The following is a 19,931-nucleotide window of genomic DNA, read 5'->3' on the forward strand; positions in this document are numbered from 1 at the left end:
TTTCTTGGAGCCGCCTATCTGATTGCTTTAGCTTCAGTTTAGCAGTTAAGGGTCAGTACCACTCAAATCACTTCGTCATATTTAATTCTTGCGTTTCTATTTGTATTTAAACTTGTCTTTGACTTCTTCGTAGACTGTGCATATGTCTTAAAGTTTATTTCTGTCTCTTATTCTGTCTTTTACCATAGGAACTCCGTAAATAGATAATAATCAATGAATATCTCCTTAGAAAGACTATTTCTTATCGCGTTAAATATATTAACATAATTATGTTTCTTCAAATGACTCAAGCTGATCAAGTTCTACCCATTGTTTATTATGTTAAAATTTCCTTTTTACGATTTGTTCTTTGTTTCTTAATTTTCGGGATCTGTTTTGACCCAGATGCTGAGTTTGCCTTTAAAGCTCTCTTAACATTTTGTCTGTGCTTCTGTTGGCCTTCACATCACTCTACTTTCCGTGGTGGCTCTTTGCCAATCTTCTTTGTCCTTGTATGACTGAAGGACTGAATGAACATAGTTGCAAAGGTACTTTCTGCTGACTGCAATCTCCCAGGCTCTGCCTGAGGCAGTGAGGAAATGGGGCGGGTCGGGATATGCCACTCTTCCTAAGGCAAAGGACTTCCAGTGTTACCTGACCACCACATGGAGCCTGGAGCCTGTGCTCCCTCCCGCCTGTGGAGTCAGAGAGGTTGGCACTCTCCAAGTCAGGGAGATGCATTTAGAAGAGGGAAGTGTCACCTAGGCTGGGTGGATGTGTAGTCGTATTTAGGGCAAGCACTATGTCTATCCAAGTATTTTTCTACCTTCTTGAAATGCCCAGCCCCAAATGGAGTTGCTTCTTAACAAATGTTGATTTTGTCGAACTGACTTTTATTTCAATAATTGCGAGTATTTTTTGGTCTTGACTTTTTAAAAAAAAATTCAGAAAAATGTAAATTGTGGCAAAATACACATAACATAAAGTTTGCCATCGTAAGCATTTATGCGACTGATTAAAAATGACAGTTCAGTGGCATTAAGTGCATTCACATTGTTGCATAATCATCACCACCACCCACCTCCAGGATTGTTTCTATCTCGCAAAACTGCAGTTCTGTACCCATCAAACATCCCTCCTGTTTGTCCTCCCCGTACCCCACCCCTGGCGGCCCCCATTCCACTTTCTGTCTCTGTGAATTTGGCCACTCTAAGTACCTCCGCTAAGTGGACTCCTACAGTATTTGTTCTTTTGTGACTGGCTTATTGCACAGAGCATAAAAATGTCCTCAAGGTTTATCCAGGCTGTAGCATGCCTCAGAATTTCCTTCCGTTTTCAAGAGTGAATAATGTTCCACTGTATGGATTTATTTACGCATTCATCTGTGGATGGACAGTTGGGTTGCTTCTGCCTTTTGGCTATCGTGAATGATGCTGCTGTGAATACCGGTATACGGTCACAATTTTTGACTAAGGTCGTGCACTCATATTTCTCAAACCTTTCGTCCTTACACGTTCCTCTTTTTCTGATCCTGCTAGATATTTGTGCTTTCGAAATCATTGTAACTTAGACTTTCTCAACGTACTGTACTTATGGGACTAGATGTTTCAGAAAATACTGCAGATGAAGTTGAAGAAATTCATGTGCCGAATTTAGAATTGTGTTTCCCTTTTGTTTTTACTCCTAGGCTTTGCAGTGACAGCACAGGTGGATGGGCACCAGCATCTCAGCCGCATATTTGTCAGCGATGTTCTCCCTCATGGCTTGGCGTACGGGGAAGGTCCGTGTGGCCCGGGGTGCCTGTTTTCTCTCTTGATTCAAATCTGTGGAATGCGGTCTGGCTAGCGAAATTTTCTTCTTACCGTTTTGTCAGAAAACGGTTTCTCCTAGAATGTTAAAGAAAGTAAACTTAATAGTTTAATTGACAGTACATATGCATAAACATAGAGAATGTTGGTGTGTGTGTGGTTTGAGTTGTCCGTACGCAGAGAGAGCATGCGTGCATATTATACGGGTGGATAGAGACGAGAGTGTGAGAGCCAGACAGGCAGACAGACAGACAGACAGATAAAAGAGATGGAATTTCCCAGGACTTTTACATCAGATACATAGAAGGACAATTCGCTCGAGTGGCTCTCGAATTGTTTCCCTTTCAGGCTGTTCTTTCTAATCCTAAAGGGAGCTGAAATTTGTTTTGTTATCAGTGGCATCTAAATACGTGTTGGCACTTTTCTTCAAAGATAGTGACAGAACAGCCCCTAAGAGTACATGGTCTGAGTTTGGCAGCCTGCTTTCATCTTGCAATGTTTCTCTCAGTGATCTCTTTCTCTCTTTTCCTCCTCTGTTTCCCCTTCCTCATTCTAGGGCTGAGAAAGGGCAACGAAATCATGACCTTAAATGGGGAAGCTGTGTCTGATCTTGACCTTAAGCAGATGGAGGCCCTGTTTTCTGAGAAGAGTGTTGGGCTCACTCTGATTGCCCGGCCACCTGACACAAAGGGAACCCTGTGTACTTCCTGGTCAGATAGTGACCTGTTCTCAAGGGACCAGAAGAGTCTGCTTCCTCCTCCTAACCAGTCCCAACTTCTGGAGGAATTCCTGGATAACTTTAAAAAGAATACAGCAAATGGTAAGCTTTGTTCTTTCTTTCTTTCTTAACTGCTGGTATCAACAGCTAAAATTTGTAGGTTATTGTTTTGCTAGCAAACTTAGGTTATTTAAGCTATTCAAAGCATTTTTTTTTCATTTATTAGGAAAACACAGATGCCAACCAAGGAGACTTGATCAAAATTCCATGCATTTGAGTAATTAAAGCACTTTCATGAAAATAGAAAATAATTTCGTATAATGAACACATTCTTTGAAATTGCAGAATCTTTTAAAAATCATCCATGATGTTTAGTATTGTACTTGCTTTGTGATTAAAGGTAGATGAAAGCCAACATAAGTGCCAGAGTTGATTTTCTATTCAGTTGAGTCAAAGACAAAAACATTTTGCAGTATTCTATTGAGCCTTAGAATAGTTGATGCAATTCAATTCTTTACCTCTTTTGCGAAATACTTTCTCAGTAAACTGCAAGCTTTTACTGTAGGTCATGAATTTTAACATTTTGTAAAGGCCCCAAAATGAAAAATCGTATGTTTGCCAATTTATTTTTCTAAAGGTAAAATTTCCATGTGAGGAAATCATTCGAAGGTTTGAATTTCTGAGCTTATCACTCATCCATATTTCAGACTTTGCAGTGAAGTAAATAAGGGACTCCAGCTAATACTGAAAACCTGCAGTTTCTCTCTGTGCCCCTAGAGGAAGCTGGTGAAGCCCCGGTAGGAGATGGAGCACAGGGTCTTCATCCTGCAAGCTCACAAAGTAATTTTTATACTTAATTACAATGATAGTGGATTTCCAATTGGAATCTCTGCATGATTACCCAAAATGAATGAATCACACAAAAGGGGAGTTGTCAGGATAGATTTAATTATAAAGCGAGTTTATGAGGTCATTTTTGGAATTAAAAAAATCAGATTGTAAGATTTGTGATTCCGTATGGTACATAATGCTTCTTCCTCTTCTCTCCAATTTAAAATACCGTGAAATTGACTATTGGCATGTAAAAGTGGATGTTGTAAAGCAAAAATGACGATGGAACTAATTAGTTGCTTGGTTCTACGAGGGCCATCATTCAGCTACCCCGGGCTGCGTCGTAGGCCTGAGTGTTGCCCATAACACACACCTATGTCCCCTCACTGGGCTCATTGTCCTTGTGGGATCCATTCCTGCCCGTTATATCTCTATGTATTTTATCACAGTGAGAAATCACTGTGGAGTAATTACACTTTGGTACTTGCTGGGATGAATTTCTATAGAAAGCAGCAAAGAGAGCAAATTTACCTTTTTTTGGATAGTAAGAATCAAGCAGGTCAGCTAAGCTTGTTTACCACTTTTTTTTTTGCAAGGAAGCAGAATAAAGAGGAGGTCCCGGATGTGTTAGACAGCTATGACACGACTCATCCCAGGGAGCCGTTCTGACAGTGTCAGCTTTTATAACTTAAGGGGGCCACGTCTGTGTGTGCAGGTGGCCTCGCCGGAGCGTGGCACTGCTTGTCCACAGCTGCTCTTCCTGCGGGTCCCTCTGCAACTGTGGTGCCCACCTCTGCTGGTCCTTCCCTGGAAGCTGCTTCCTGTCAGCCAGGAGGGAGCCACTGACCACTCTGGGAGTTCCTAGGGAGCCTGCGTGCTCTGCGCTCTGTGGGGTGAATCATTCTCTCCCCTCTCCAGGGAGCGCCTGGCTGTTACCGTCTGGCCCCTTTACTGTCCCATAGTAATGTGCTTGTGGATGGCTTCCCCAAACACTTTGCAAATGTGGAATTTACTTATTTTCTTTTTGAAGCAGTTGCATAACTGACGAGGGAAGTTAAATGCCCGTGAGTGAACAGTTCAGAAGGAAGTCCGTCCACTTTTAAGATTAGTGGAAGAGAAAATAAGGGGTAGGTAGGTGAGAGATTGAAAGAGAAGAGAGAGAAATGAGGATGAGTGTCATGTGTGCGTGATATCACGATTGTATGGGAACCCCGTGTTTGTGGAAATGAAGAGACGGGGTGGTGTGGTGACAAACACTCAGGCTTTGGGTCAGACCTGGGTCCGAGTCCTAGCCTGACCTTTCCAGGACATGTGACCTTGGGGGCAGCCCTCGGCCAGGCAGGCGTGGGCTTCCATGTCTCCTGTGGAGACACAGTTCTTCAGACGGCACCGTGGGATTGAGCCCCCTTTGCACTTGGCAGGTTTCACACATTCCCTCACCTTCCCTCCTCCTTCTCTTGGGCTTCTTGGGGTCACCTGCCACATAAACCACACCCACATCCTAGGCTCCGACTCTGCTTCTGGGGAGCCCAGAGAAAGACACCAAGCCTCAGTTTCTCACCCAGATGAGGCTCCCGCACTCACCCTCATGGGTCGCTGGCAGGTTTGAGGGGATCCACGTCATCACTGCTCCTTACGTGGCAGGAATTTTGAAACTCTGATTCCCCTCCTCCCTCTCCTGTACGGCCTGACGCTTCATTAAAAACGACTTCGATTTGCTTTGGTGATGAATTAGAAAACAGCAATCTCATTTCTTGCTTAAAAAAAAAAAGATAAAAATTAAATAAAATAATTTAAATGAGTTTGAAAAACAATTTTTCATATCACTTTGAGTTATACTCAAGAGGGGTCATTTCAGAGTCTGCCTCTCCCTAGATTTCAGGTTCCCTGGGCAGCACCAGAAGGCATGCTGGGACAGCTGTATACGTGGGGGATTGGTTCCAGGACCCTTTTGGAAACCGAAGTCCAAGGATGCTCAAGTCACTTACATCAAATGGCATAGTATTTGCATATTACCTACACACATCCTCCCGCATCCTTTAACTCATCTCTAGATAACTGGTGGTAATACCCGGTACACTGTAAATGCTATGTAAACAGTCGTTACACTGTATCATTTAGGGAATAATGATAAGAAAAGGTCTGTACACGTTCAGTACAGACGCAGCCCTCATAGGCCTAACTACACAGTCTATGTCAGCAACGACGTAACTTTTTTCCCCCGTGTTTTCAATCTGTAGTTGGTTGAATCCGGCCATGGGGAACCCAGGGATGGGGAGGGCCGATTGTACTTGAAAAGAAGGAAGGCTTTCCCATTTTGTTTTCCAGAGAGGCCAATCCTCTGCCTATTAATGAAAACCAAACAGTTGACTCTCTGGAAGAGAAGCCCTATTTTTTATACAGAGGAAGAAGAAGCCCTAAGCAGTCATTTTGGGTGTTATCTTGACTAAGTGGACTATTTACTGTCCCCCCTACTGGATGCTTAAAATGTGTAAGGCCCTGGGAATAAGCTACATGGAATTCAAGGCTATGGTCTATTTTTGGCTTGGTCAGGTGTCCAGAAATTAGTATTTGCTAGCTTTAGTCTCTTAATTAGGTGTGACCAAAACAACACTCTCATTATTTATATGTTTGACTGGAAGAAATCTTGGCCACAGTGGCAAGTCCCAAGGAGCCAGGGTTGCTGTTCAGGTTCTGTGCTTTTCTAGAAAAGAAGCATTCTACTGGGATTAGAGACTCATCAACATATGTAACGTTTAGGACAATGGTCTTCATATTTTGTGGAGTGTATGACTTACCTGATGAGCTTGTGCACATGCCCATCCCTGGGGCCTGCTGTCAGAGAGCCTCCTTCAGGAGGGCTAGGGTATTGCAGGCTCTGTTAACAGCATTCGTCACACTGCCCCTGTGGCGGTTAGTCTCAAGGTGGGGCTGAACCTGAGCAAAGGACCTACCGTTTCTGAACCCTTCTGTGCCAAGATTTTGAGGATTAAATGAGATAATGTGTAAAATTGTCGGTAAATGGTAGCTATTGTGCTTGTGTGTTGTCAGTCTTTGCATTAGGAGTTATATGCCCCGAACCTGCACCACTGTCCTAAGTGTCTTAGAATACAGCCAGTTGACTTGTTAGCCGACCTCATTCGTTCCTCAGGAGACACTGTCCCATCTGGCAAATCGAGTGCACTGAGGAGCGAAGAACTTCCGGCAGTCACTGGCTTTGCTCTATTAAATTCCTGTGTTTCCCTAGAAATGAATGACCATTTGATTCTTACCTTTAAGGGTTTGAATTTCTGTCCCAGCATCCACTGTAGAGAGAGGAAATGTCCATGGGCTGTGTTTGACTTGGTCGGAAATATCATCTGTAAAGACTTTTTATAGAGAGATTTAATTTTGCCACTGGAATTCCCCAAAGAGGCGGGTGTTATTTTTAAGCCAACAAGGCAAGCATTGAAGGGATCGGAAGCGCCAGCCCTGTTTACTCTGAGCTCCCATTAACGCTGTTTTGGTGATTTAAGTAGGAAAATCCCTTTTCTAGTGTATGCCATCTTTTGAAAAATTCCCAAAGCTTTTCATCGGGCATGGGGTTCCTGAACTAAGTCTTGCTGGGAGCACTGAACTTGTTGTGCCATTAACGTAGTTTCCATCTATAAACAGCTATTAAGACTGCGTCGTTAGGATTGGGGGTTTATTTCACAGGAGACAAAATAGAAAAGACCTACGTCCCTGCTCTCACTTAGACACTATCAACCCAGCAAATGCTTACCCGATGATGAAGGTAATTGCAGGCTGAGGTTCTTTTTTTAATCCCTCATCACTTTTGAGTCACTCTCTTTTTAAATTGATGTATGAGTAGTGCGGCATCTCAAACTACCAGAAGCCACTTAGATGCAAATTTGCTCTTTGGAACGAATCGCGCCCCCTACTCCCCGCCCCCCGGGAAAGTATGTGTCCATGATACACCTTCTCACCAGGGAGAAGAGTTACAGAGCCAGCTCTGATGTGGCAAACCCACTTATTTCCTGTTTATGAGAGTGAGGGCATTTTGCCTTCATAGCTGGGGTTAGGATGACTAACGGCATTTAGCTCAGAGAAAGCTCTGTTTGTGTGTAAATCTACCATTCCGGAGTCTGTCGGACTGACACCCCAAATTCTTAGATGTAAAAACATATTAAAGTTGCTAATGGTGGTTGCTGCATTTAAACAGTTTTTTAAAAAAATGTGATTGGGAAATACTCATTTTATCTGAACACAGGGATCTTTGGTCTCAGAATTACTCGTTTCTTATAATGGTGCTGAATGTAGTTTTCAGTCTCATCCGTGGATGTGAGCATGTGGCTTTCTGTTAGCAGTGGAGGGAATTGAGGTGCTGGGATCTCAGTTCCCTTATAAAACTTAGTGTCATTCGGGAAATTGGTTCCCTTTTTCTCATTCTCAGTCATTCATGTATTCACTTGTTTATTTAACGAAATAAACAATAGCATTTCGTTAAATGTCGCTGGTACATAAAGGGGATTAGACATTATGTTCTACCCTCAAGAGGCTTATAGCTGAGTGGGAAAAGTAAAACACTTGTAAGTAATAGGTCATTGTTTAAAAACTAAACTTTGCCCAGAAGAGAGGTGTGAGATCAGAGAGAGGTTTCTGGAAGAGAAAAGTCAGGTCAAGAGCATTTGATCTGAGCTGCAGGTGGACAGCTTATAGAACAGAAGGTGTGTGGTAGAGGTGGGGGGCAGGGGGCACAACCTGGGACACAGCGGCTGGAAGTAGAGGTCACCTGGCTTATGCGTGAAGGTAAAATGGGAAATACAGCTGGAAAATTTGCTGGGGACAGACTGTAGAATAAATTAATAAATAAGTTAATAAATATATCCTGACTTTTAGGAATTTATAAAATATCATGGCATGTATCTGGAAAAAAAAAAAGTAGCGAGTATTGCATGATTTTCCCCTGCCTTACATCAAATACAGAGGATTTGGTCACTTTGGGACCACTGAGGTGTGACTTGAGATGCTTCCAGATAGATATTGTCACGTTGCATGTCAGCCCTTTTATTCTACTACTGTAGCATCATTCCTTTTGGACGTAAAGCATCGTTATTTTTCATGACCAGAAGTCCGATGTAAAATAAACACTCAGATAAATGTTTTGGAGGAACGAACGAATTATTGCAGGTGCCCTGTGAAACCTAAGTGCTCCTCAGCATCTCGAAGCCATATCCTTTAACGGCTTGGTCCTCACAGGTCACCTTTAGGGGCAGCAGGCCCTGCTGGCTGTGGTGGGGACAGGTAAGGAGACACCCTGTAGCAAAGAGGATAATGTAGGAGCCGAGGGAGAAGCTGGTCAAGTTTGCCAGCACTTAGAGTACAAAATAGTCCTGAATTAGCTCTCCTATGTTAAATGCAAACACATCTTTCAGGTAAGAACTTACAGAATTTCTCTGAAAAACCACGCTGAAATTTCTATTGGATATGTCACTTTTAATAGCCACCTGAGAGTTTGAGATGACTGGGTCAAATATACTCACCTGTGTGTACAAAGCGAGCCAGTTCTCCCAAGTAGTAGGTCTGTGAAGCTGTGTTAGCTGATGGAAAAAGGAACTTTATAGCCTGTTACATAAAAGGGGGAGAGGATCTGGCTATGCCTGTGGATATTATGAATACTGATCGCCAAATGATGCTTGTCTGAGTCCCCATTTTTGTTCCCCTTTTGTAATGGGCTTAAAAATGAATGACATTCCTGACTTCTTCCTCCCTAGGAGGGAATTGAGACCATCAGGATAGACCAAGTGCGGTATCTCCGTGTCAACTGTCACTTCTTGAGACAGCTATATTGAGACTCTATCTTTAATTTTGGGAGTTGATAATACATGTGCATGGTACATAAATTAGCGGTATAAAAGGTTAAACAGTGATACATACATTCCTCAAAGCGATATAATTAGGAGCATGGACACTAAGCAGACAACCTGGGTTCAAATCCTAGCTCCAGGTTCATTCACTTATTAGCTGTGTGATCTTCGTTGAGCAAGTCACTTGAGCTCTCTGTGCTTGGTTTTTGCAATGGTCAAAAAGTCTAGGATTTTTATAGGATTAATCAGATAATCTTCCCGGGACATAGTCAAGGCCACATAATTGTTTGTTAAATAAATAAAACAGAGGAATTTCTCTCACCCTGTCCTTAGCCACCCAGTTTCTCGTCCAGAGGTCATTGCTGTTCTGTCTCTTTCTCATCCTGGTCTGGAGACTCTTCAGTGTTGGAGAAAGTGGTGGAGTATTTTTCTGCTTTATTTTTACTGCATCATCTTAGTACATGGCTGAGGTAGGCAGAATACTGGCCCTTCCTCCACGAGTGTCTACAGCCTAAACCCCAGAACCTGTGAATATGGCAGAAGGATCTTTAAAGATACGGTGAAGCTGAGGGTCTTGAGATGGGGAGGCTGTGCTGGATTGTCTGGGTGGGCGCAGTGTAATCACAAGGGTCTCAATAAGCGGGGGCAGGAGAGTCAGAATCGGGAGAGGTGACGATGGAAGCAGAGGTTGGAGTGATGCGGGCCCCTGAGCCAAGGAAAGCAGGTGGCCTTTAGAAGATTCTCCCTTCGGGCCTCCAGGTGGAGTGCAGCCCTGCCGAGCCATTTCAGTCTTCTGCCGCCTCCACCCCGGAAGTGTAAGATGACGCGTATGTTTATGTGACGGCGGAGATGCAGAAATGAAAATCCACAGTCCCCATCTCCAGGCGCTGGCGTGGGGAGGGGCGGGCGTTTGGACCGGCAGCAGTCACAGTCACCATCACAACTGATCTAGTTCCGCAGTTTCTAAACCTGTTGGTCTCCAGGTCCGTACCTGTTAAAAATTACCAGGCGCCCCAGAAAACTTTAGTTATGTCGGTTATATTTACTGTATGAGAAATTTGAGAAATTTTGACAAAATGTTTTTTAAAGGGACAATAATGAATCCGTTTGATATCAGCACAGTAAGCATATTTTTAATGAGCTAGTTCTGCAAACTAAAAAGTCAGTGAGAAGAATAGTATCGTTTTATATTTTCTTGCATATCTCTGTAGTGTGTGCCTTAATAGAGAACAACTGGATTTTTATATCAGCTTCTACATTTAATCTTTGTAATGCATATTTCGGTGGAAGTCATTTGAAGAAAATCCAGCCTCATGTGGATATGTAGTTGTAAAAGGGAGGAATATTTTAATAGTCCTTTCGAATAACTGTGGCTCTTCTTTTTGAATATTACACCAAAACTCAACAAGTGGTAATTCCTTCAAGGTGAGTTGGGATGTGGAATCTGAAACATTGTTGATGGGCTTTTCTTGGTTATGTTGAAATCCATTAAAAAAAAAAAAACCATTCGCCTATCTTTGCATTGATCCACTACTCTTGTATTATTTTGTAACATGCAGTGGTTATTTGGAAAATATTAGGTCACTAAGTTATGCGGCTCTTCCTAATATGGACATTTCATTATGCATCATTAAAAATCATATTCATTAATATCATTGACAAAATGTCGAAGTATTGGGAAGTTGTCCAGCTCACGGTGGTGGAAATAAGTTTTCCAAGATTCAAATTTTTGCTGGAAAGTTTGAATTATATCTACAAATACTGTCAGCTTCCCCCCACCCTTGGAAATGACAGGCTCGCTTTGTTTATTTTATTTATTTATTTGTTTGTTTGTTTGCTTGCTTGTTTATTTGTTTGTTTATTCATTCATTCATTTATTCATTTATTTTAGGCGAGGCAACCCTTGGTTGACCTCGCAGATTGCAAGGACCTTGTCAGCTTACAATCCCTTTTTTTATTTTTTATGCCTACAGCACCTGGTCTTCCTAGGTGGTCTCTTATCCAAGTACTAACCAGGCCCGACCCTGCTTAGCTTCCGAGATCAGACGGGATCAGGCTTGTTCAGGGTGGTATGGCCGTAGACTGCTTTGTTCATTTTGAAGAAAATATTTCCTGTCAGTTGTTTTCTCGAATAACAATTGTTTTGTGAAAAACATAGCTAGTTCACATTGCAGCGGAAGCGCAGAAGCGCTTGTCCTTGAAAACAACCCTCGCAGAGGATCTGTGTCGGTGCTTCCTGAACATGTTTCTAAGAGTTGAGATTTAGTGAAATCAATCATGTTTCCTGCTTCATTGAGGACGTTCTTAAGTGAACCTGGCACGGTTCTCGATGAAGGCATGTGGTGACAGAGAACCCATCATGACTGGTACACTGGGTGCCACTGTCTCGATGCGTGCTGCGACACCGGCAGATCTCCCAGCGTGGCCTCGCGCCATCAGTGCAAATGTACTCAGAGAGAAACAGACGAATGACACTTAGCACAATTATAAAAATAACTTTGAACTTGCAGTCCCTTTAGAAAGGATCTCGGCGGCCCCAGGAGTCTACAGACGATATTTTCTGCAGGGTTGTCATAGCACACATAAGGAGCGGCAGTCCAACAGGAGCAGAAGGCTCAGGTTGCAGGTCCTCAAGGCCACTTTGGAGGGATGGTCTCACTTGTGTTAAACCCCGAAGAAAGCGGAGCGTATTCTAGGCACAGAGAAGCTGTGTGTGTGTGTGTGCGTGTGTGTATGTGTATGGGGAGTCTTGCTGTGGGGAGGTGTATGAGTAAGACAGGGTTGTTGGAGGGTCAGGTGCAAATAGGGAGGAGAGAAAGATGAGACTGGACAGGTAAGCAGGGGTCAAGTCCCAAAGGGTCTTGTGCGCCAGGCGGAGAAGCCTGGTGATGAGGATACACAGGGGCGTGGTGTTGGGGACATCTTCGAAGCTACTGATGGTCCGATTGAGACGTGGTGGCGGCGTCGGCCAGGCTCAAATGAGGTTGAGGGGTGGGTGGCCCTGTGGTGGCAGTCCTGCATTTTCCTCTGCAGTGTGTAGGGGTGTCCTCCCTCAGCACAGCAGCGCTCTTACCTGCATTTTATCACCAGTGAGTCACCAGACGTAAGTAGAGCCACTCAAGAAATATTAGCTTGAATGTATGAACAGATGAATGAAAGAAATTCTCAGAGCTTCCATTTCCAACATTAACTTTAATTTTCAACAAGGTGTTAATACGTATGCTGTATCTAAAATGTGGTTTGTTCAAAGAGCAGAAAATAACCCCACGGCTAAGAAGGAAACATGGCTTTATTTAGGAGGTTGACTCTGGTGCAAACAGTTGGACTTTGAGAAACCTTTTTCCCTTGGAGTTGGGCAATGAACTACTGTACTTAATTTTCTTCTTCTTCCTGCAATGAGACCTGCAGTTTTCTACCCATTATTCGTGAAGAGTGTCCTGAGGCCCAAGCTGGGAAACAGAAAATATTGTTTTCTGTTTCATTTCCCTTTTGTTTAGTCATTGAACAAATATTTAGTGACGGCCTGCCTTGTCACGCATCATTATGGGAGTGCTGGGGACACAGTGAACACAAGGTAAAAAATCCTTGCCCACATGGAGCTTGCATTTTAGTGCATGGAAATATAGTGAGCGGTAAACATAGTGAATCAGTGAATTATAGAGTCTGCTAGAAGGGGACGGGAGGGCTAGAGGTTGAGGGGGGCAGGGTGCAGCTATAGATGGGGCAGCCAATGGTCATCTGTAAGATGGAGACATTGGAACAAAAACTTGAAGGTGAGGGACGGGGCCATACGGATGTCTGGAGCAAAGCTTTCTAGGTGGAGGGAACAGTCTCCAAGGTGAACGCTCGGCGCATAGTCCGATGTGCCCGGGGAGGGGCGATGCAGCGGGCAGTTGTGCAGAGACCGGGGAGGTCACGTGAGGCCTGAGCTGGGAGCACTTCATCGTCCAGTTCAAAGTCTGACGTTTATACTGAGGGTAACAAGGAACATCCCACGGATTTGAGTAGAGAAGTGACGTGAGCCGATCAGGATTTTTAAAGCATCACTGGCCGCTGAGAACAGGAGGCCAAGGAGGGGGCAGAGGCTCGTGCGGTGACCCCGCCAAGGGCGATGCTGGCTTTGCCCTCGGTGGAGGTGGAACCTACAGGTCTCTAGGACTTGCTTAGAGACCAAGTGTAGGTGTGAGGGGAGAGGAGGCCAGGATGACTCCCAGGTCTGGCTGAGCAATGATGGAGAGGCCGGCTGTGGGCAGCTCTGGGGGACCCCAGGAGTTCATTTCAGCACATCTTGTGTTCCCCCTCTGGGTGGAGACTGTTCCCTCCACCTAGAAAGTTTTTAAATGACTTATCCTGAAAGCCTATCCAGAAACCCCCACAAAATTAATCTAAATTAACAACATAAAGGGAAAGGGAGGGGATGGGAGCGATGAATTGCTTAGTTTAAAGATTTCCACTCCGAGCGTAAGGCAGACATGTTCGTTTACAGGAGAAATCAATAACATTTGAAATACAAGTGCAGCAAATCAATCGCTTTCACTTCAAACTGTTCAGTTATGATTTATTACATCTTATAAATTTATTTCTGACCCTACAGGATTCAGCTCTGACTAGTCATTTATAAACTGTCCATTCTCGTATTAATCCTTTTTATCCTGTTCTGCTTTTTGGCTATTACCATCTTTAACATGTTATGGGAAAATCTGACAAAGTTCCAGTTGTCCAGCTTCGTTACTTGCTAGGAGCGCTGGGAAAACGTACTTGGAAAGACACATGTGAACTCGTTAGCAGAATTAGTTTGTGTCTTCTGCGAGGAGCCCCACCAGCGGGCCCTGGATGGTGGGCAGGTCTGGACTACCTGGGACAGTTTATAGAAGGCCCATCCTCCAGAAGGCCCCAGTGGGCTTCCTGCTGGATTTGGAATTCCCAAGGGAGCTCTCAGAAGCTTCTATGTACAGGACATGGTGGTCTTAACTTTTCTACATTTACCTTTCCAACACTAGTTATTTATTCCTAAAATGACGTTTGTAAATCCAGCTCTGACTTCTGTGTTTCAGTCGGTGAAACATCATGCTTCTGTGAAGTCTGGGCACCTTTGCACAGTAGTGTTAGCATAATTATTTGAATTTTGTCAGTATTTTTTTAAATAAAAATGATCGAGGAAAAGGGGCTGGCAGTGTTGATAAGAAGCCCAGCTTTCATAAGCTTGATGCCTGCGACCCCAAAATGCCACTCGTCAGGTGAGCCCTAGCCCTACTTGGATGGTCTCTGATATTCAGCAGGTCACTGTGACTTCACTGGGGAAGGAGAAGATTAAAATACATATCAGGTGTGTTTAAAAGGTGAGGCGTAAGTAGAAATTTTATAATCTGTTTAGATCCTAGGAATAGAAGTCTTTTCAGAACCTATAGCTCAATTTTCATGCCTCTCTTTTAGGACCGTATTCCACAAGGAGGGGGAGTGGGGCTCCCTGCATGTTATCTTGGAGGGATCGCGGGTTCTTCTTCTTTTGAACTCTAAACATATTTCATCTGTATACCTGATAGGGGAGTTAAGATTTATGGCCTTGCGATATCACTCTATGCGTTTGTCACGGTTTACCTACTAGATTGAAAATCTCGTGAAAAACAGAGACTCTGAGGACTACGAAGATGTACCGGACCGCAGCTAACGCAGTTCTTGGTGAATAGCAGGTGTTCCAGTCAAATATCCATTGACTGGAGGGAAAGTTATTAATCTCTTAACATCAAGTTAGCATTCCTGACAGTGGGTTCTGGGGGTAGAAAGAATCTTTTGAGCGCACCTTGGAGCTTCCCAGACTCCTTCATAAATGACTGCAAGGGGATTGTGCTGAGACGCACCCATGCGTGCCCATGTGTAGGGGACTCTGGGATGGCCCATGACTCTGCTTGGCTGAGATCCTTACACCCCAGCTCGGGTCCTCCGTCTGCTCTGCAGCTTTAATGGTCTGACCGATGCCTGTGGAGTAGGATTATTTTGGCCCATAAATCAAAACCACAACTGGAAAGGAACAGTAACTTCTGTCTCACCAGTGTAGGCCAGTGCTGATGTGAGATGTGTGTCAAGTTTGATTTGGGAGTTGTAACATTTATAAATGTCTGTCGATCTAGGGTAAGGGCATCCGGGTTCTAGCTCCTGGCCTCATGCTTGACCTTGAGCAGCTTCCTCGAAGTTCCTGTCTTCAACTCTTAAAACAAAGGATTGGACAAAACAGTTTAGTATTTTTAATTTCTCTCTCTCAGATTCAGTTATTTAATATGATTAAAGCAGCAATTTAAATGGCCCTAGAAATCTGCATTTCTCACAAAAGTTTGTGAAGTGAAAAAAAGTAATGGATCAAGCTTTCCATTTTGTAGCAAGTCTCTTTACCTCTTTAAATAGAATCAGGTCTCGGCTGCCCTAGAAAAAGAGTTTAAGGCTTTGTAATAATAACAGGCTGTCTCAAACATAAAGATCACCAAGAACCTTAAAAGCATTAATTATCCCTTACATCACCCCAGTGGAGCAGAGATGTGTTATTATCATTTGACTTTCACAGCTGGGTAAATCAAGGCACAGAGACACATTGAGTTGCTAGTAACTTGGACAAGGTCATGGTGAGTGGTAGATAGGGCAAGAACTGTGTTGGCTTGTTTTTCCCTCCACAGAGGGAAAAATGTTGGGATTTTAACTACTTTTTTCTTTTCAAGGATTTCACTCTTAACATACCTAAAGTAAAACCCGGTGACAACGTGCCCTGTGGTAAAACAGAGTCAAGTGTAACTAGATGGGTGGTGGCTGACAGGCCTCGTCTCATCCGGGTTCCTCTCTGGGGGCGGGGTGGTGACCGGCTCGTGATCATTTATTTGGGGCTTTCTCAGTCCAGGCAGAGGTCAAGTGTTCAGTCATAGTTTCACTATCTTTATTCTCGTGCCTTTTTTTGTAAATTTACAGATTTTCATTAACCTGACAGTGCTGTGATTGTATGTTTTGTGTGATTTGGTTCTTTGGAACCCACTTTTCGTGGTGTTTTATACTCTAATTTCTGTCCTGTAAAATAGGCACTGACATTCTTATCTTAAAAATATATATATATAATTCACATACCATTAAATTCTTTAAAGTGTACAGTTAAGTGATTTTTAGTATATTAATGAAGTTATGCAACCAGCACCGTTAATTCCAGAACATTTTCTTCACCTCAAAGAGGAACCCTGTACTCACCAGCAGTCACTCATAACTTCCCCAAACCCCCAGCCCCTGACAACCACTAATCTACTCCCCGTTCTGTGCACATGCCTAATCTGGACATTTCACATATGCAAATGGAATGATACAAAATAGACCTTCGTGTCCGCCTTCTTTTATTTAGCATGATGTTCTCTAGGTTCATCAGTGTCGTAGCATGAATCAGTACTTCACTCTTCTTCATGGCTGAGTAATATTCTGTTTTATCCTCTTTGAATCCCACAGAACAGCAGCACTTCCTGAAAGCAGGTGTTCTGCAGGTGTTCTTTTTCCCATAGCACATTCCCTAATAGAATCTTGTGTGTACGTTTTTGTTCTTTTCTTAGGTTTCTTCTCAGAGTCTTTAAATAGATTTCCAACTAAGTAGTTCATACGGATTTTGAACTTAAATTCTACTTCATTAAAGTTCTTCAAGTGTCTGAAAAACAGTGGTGTCTGTTATATGCTCCTGAATGCAATTAAGTTTGACATCTAGTTAGTCTTCTTAGCTCTGGCGGGAATCGGTTTCTGATAGAATCGAATGCTTTACCATCGACCTCGTATTTTCATCAGGGACCTCAGAAGGTACAATGAGAGGCCCTTTGCCTCCTTTCTGTGGGCTAACCACGTGCCTCTGTCACAGCCATAGCCCTCATGGAGAACGAGAATGAAGGTACACCCCAACTCTCTTCTCCCCTCTTCTAAGAAGCCCTTCCTCCGCTAGGTTGTAATCAGCATGGAGGGTGCCTGTAGCATATCTCTGCCCTGAAAACACTTGCCATATTCCTGTTTTTCTGCATAGTCTTTCAGACTCCGAGAATGTTTATCACAAGATAAATTGATTCAAATCATGACAGCCTGCTATTAAGAAACATTTCCTGCCAGGATTCACTTCTCTTTGTTTATCGCCAGACATCTCGCACTGTCGAGAACATCAGCAGTTGGCTGTGACCTCAGGTTAAGTGGACTTGGAAGGTTTATAAAATTTACATTTTTCTAGCTTGGTATTTATGCTGTGATAGAATTTACTTCTCTGCAGGCTTAACAATGACATTCAAACTGATGCTTTGAATTTTCTTGACAAGAGAATCATAACAATAAAGAAATATAGAGTCCCAGATATCTTTAGAAAAGTAGGTTAATCTTTATACCAGAAGCACATAATATTAATGGTGGTCTCTTTGTGAGTGGCGCAGTTTTGGACTTGAATAGCCTTTGAACTTGGCCAACTCAGAGTGATTTTTTTTCTCTCACTGAATAGTCCATCTGTTATTTCTGTTATTCCATTTAATTGGTTTTATTTTTATTTTATTTCGCTGACTGATGAAGAGTAATGTTTGCCTAGATGACAGAGCACTGCAAATGTGATTAATGAAAAATGTCACAAACCACTGAATATTTGAGTAAAAACATAAGAAAAATTTAGGGAAATATGAGTTAATTAAAAATAATCATTATACAAAGCTTGCAAATTTAAAAATCTTAGGAGAGTTTAAGTTCTGTGCAAATGAACTTAGTGCTCAATGTGCTCTTGACACCATGATAAAGTTTGTGTCATGAGCGTTAATGCAGAATTTTATAGTAGCGGGTGTAGCTTGGAAAACTAAAAAAAGAATTGTAATGTCATATTTACAAAATGCTGACTCCTTCCACTGGCAGCTTGGATTTACAAAGACCTTTGCCTTTTCGTAAAATTGCATTCACATTAAAAACAAACAAACAAACAATAATAAGAAAAAAAGCAAATAAAAAGATAAAAGAATTGAGTTGGATAATTTCTGAGTTTCTTTTCAGATCTAAAATGTATTGATTCCCCACAAGCCGCTCACCTATGGAATTACATAGTGGACATTCTGAGAAACCGAATAGAGAAATCGAATAAATCAAGTAGATTAATAACAATTCACACACACTGTCATCTGAATGTAAGTAAACATAAAGCTGTTTGATGTCAAAGGTGTAGAGCTAACGTCATAGGGGATTATGTAGTCGAAAACTTAAAACTTAATTCAGCCATTTATGATATACTTGTAACTTTTTTGCTATTTTAGATTTTTTTTTTAGTCTTCTTCACAGCATTGTTATAGTTTTCACCTCAGAGGGGGTCTAGGGGTTCATGATTTAATCGGCTAACCCATTTCTGGGCCCGAGATGACAGTCGCAGTTAAATATGCTGCACTGCGTGTCTGAGTGCTGTCTTTCTTCTCATTGCCGGTGAGCACCTCTCCTCTTCCTTCCAGAAGCGAAGGAGCCATCCTTCCCTTTGCTCTTGCTCTCAGCTGTGTGCTTTTCGGTGCGTTTTGCATCCTCTGGTGTCACTGACCCTCCCAGAGGTAAAGTTGAGGTCCTGTCCACAGAGAGAGGGAGAGATGGCTCTTGGCAGAAGGAGTACTGCCCACCAGGGATATTTTGGAAGTTTATGGGTCTGTTTCTGGTTTTGATAATGAACTGGGGGAAAGTGGCATTTAGTGGTTGCGGACACGGTCGCCGGATGTCCTGCATGCTCAGGTGAATCCCTTGCATCACAGAATTCTTCCACTGGACATTCATGTGCATATTTATCTGAGCCAAAAACTAGCTCCATTTTGCAAATAAACACAAATTATCCCCCACCCCACACACAGCTTTAGGGTGCTTTCGGTCTTGTAGATATGCAACAACCCAATAAATCAAGGGGAGTTTGTCTTGTGTTTTGTTCAGAACTTTGTCAAGAGTTTTTGTCCTTTTGGAAAATCATGTCGCTGGTGGCAACAGCCCGTATGCATTTGAGTTGACACCAGGACACGCCGACATCGATGTGTGATGAAGCTGAGTCATCGACCGATTGTCTGTGGAGTGAGTGAGTGACGAGCTTCTGGACTGATTGCGCCCGAGCATCTCCATGTTGAAGCATTTTCTTAAATTACAAATTATTTTTCATTGACTTTTCTCCCTGTGTTGCCATTATTGCTTTGTGTGTGTGTGTGTGTGTGTGTGTGAGAAATTATGTGTGGAGGTAGCTTAAGAGTGAATTTTATTTCAGGATAGTAAAAGTATATATTATTATATAGATAGATACTTTAGATTTGACAGTGTTGGGAATCTGTGTGCTGCAGTGCACGCTTAGAAGCATGAAAAACATAGTGTAAAAATAATCTCCATCCTCCTGGCCCGTCCTTTCTGTGTACTTCAAGTGAATCCACAACCCACAAAGTGAGCAGAGCTTTTCCTGATGCTCTGACCACCAACGTTAGTTTCTCAAAAAAAAAAAAAGAAAAAAGAAAAAAGAAAAAAAGAAAAGTCTCTTTGTACCAGATAATGGAAACAAATGTTCTTTCATTTTGGTTTCTTGTTTTTGGCCTGGGGATCTGTGTCATCTTGAGATTGTAACTTGATTCCTCTTACAGTTGCTATTTCTGAGACCGCAGGAGATATTCTCAGACTTTTCAGGAGGGGTTCTGGATCCCTCTTTTCTGTGAACCGGTTGCCCCGTCTTCCTGTGGCCAGCTCCTGCTGCAGCACAAGCAGAGGGCCTTGTTCACC

General features: G+C 42.8%; 1 protein-coding gene and 1 non-coding gene across 7 annotated transcripts in view; one reads left to right on the forward strand and one right to left on the reverse strand.

Annotated features, from left to right (window-relative positions):
- Positions 1–19,931, forward strand: part of TIAM2 (TIAM Rac1 associated GEF 2) — a 200,736-nt gene that overhangs the window by 130,406 nt on the left and 50,399 nt on the right. For 5 of the 6 annotated variants that reach the window (XM_039873856.1, XM_039873857.1, XM_039873862.1 and 2 more), the window contains 2 exons: positions 1,667–1,759; positions 2,344–2,607. In XM_039873856.1, the coding sequence (XP_039729790.1) occupies positions 1,667–1,759; positions 2,344–2,607 (357 nt within the window). Of the gene's footprint in view, positions 1–1,666; positions 1,760–2,343; positions 2,608–19,931 lie in introns of those variants that run through there. The other variant, XM_039873861.1, reaches the window with a different exon arrangement.
- Positions 11,150–11,268, reverse strand: LOC120611487 (5S ribosomal RNA). The gene has a single exon (XR_005655216.1). It is a non-coding gene; the product is annotated as a 5S ribosomal RNA (ribosomal RNA).

This window comes from Pteropus medius, unplaced genomic scaffold, assembly GCF_902729225.1.
Source record: "Pteropus medius unplaced genomic scaffold, Ma_sr-lr_union100, whole genome shotgun sequence".
Classification (NCBI taxonomy): domain Eukaryota; kingdom Metazoa; phylum Chordata; class Mammalia; order Chiroptera; family Pteropodidae; genus Pteropus; species Pteropus medius.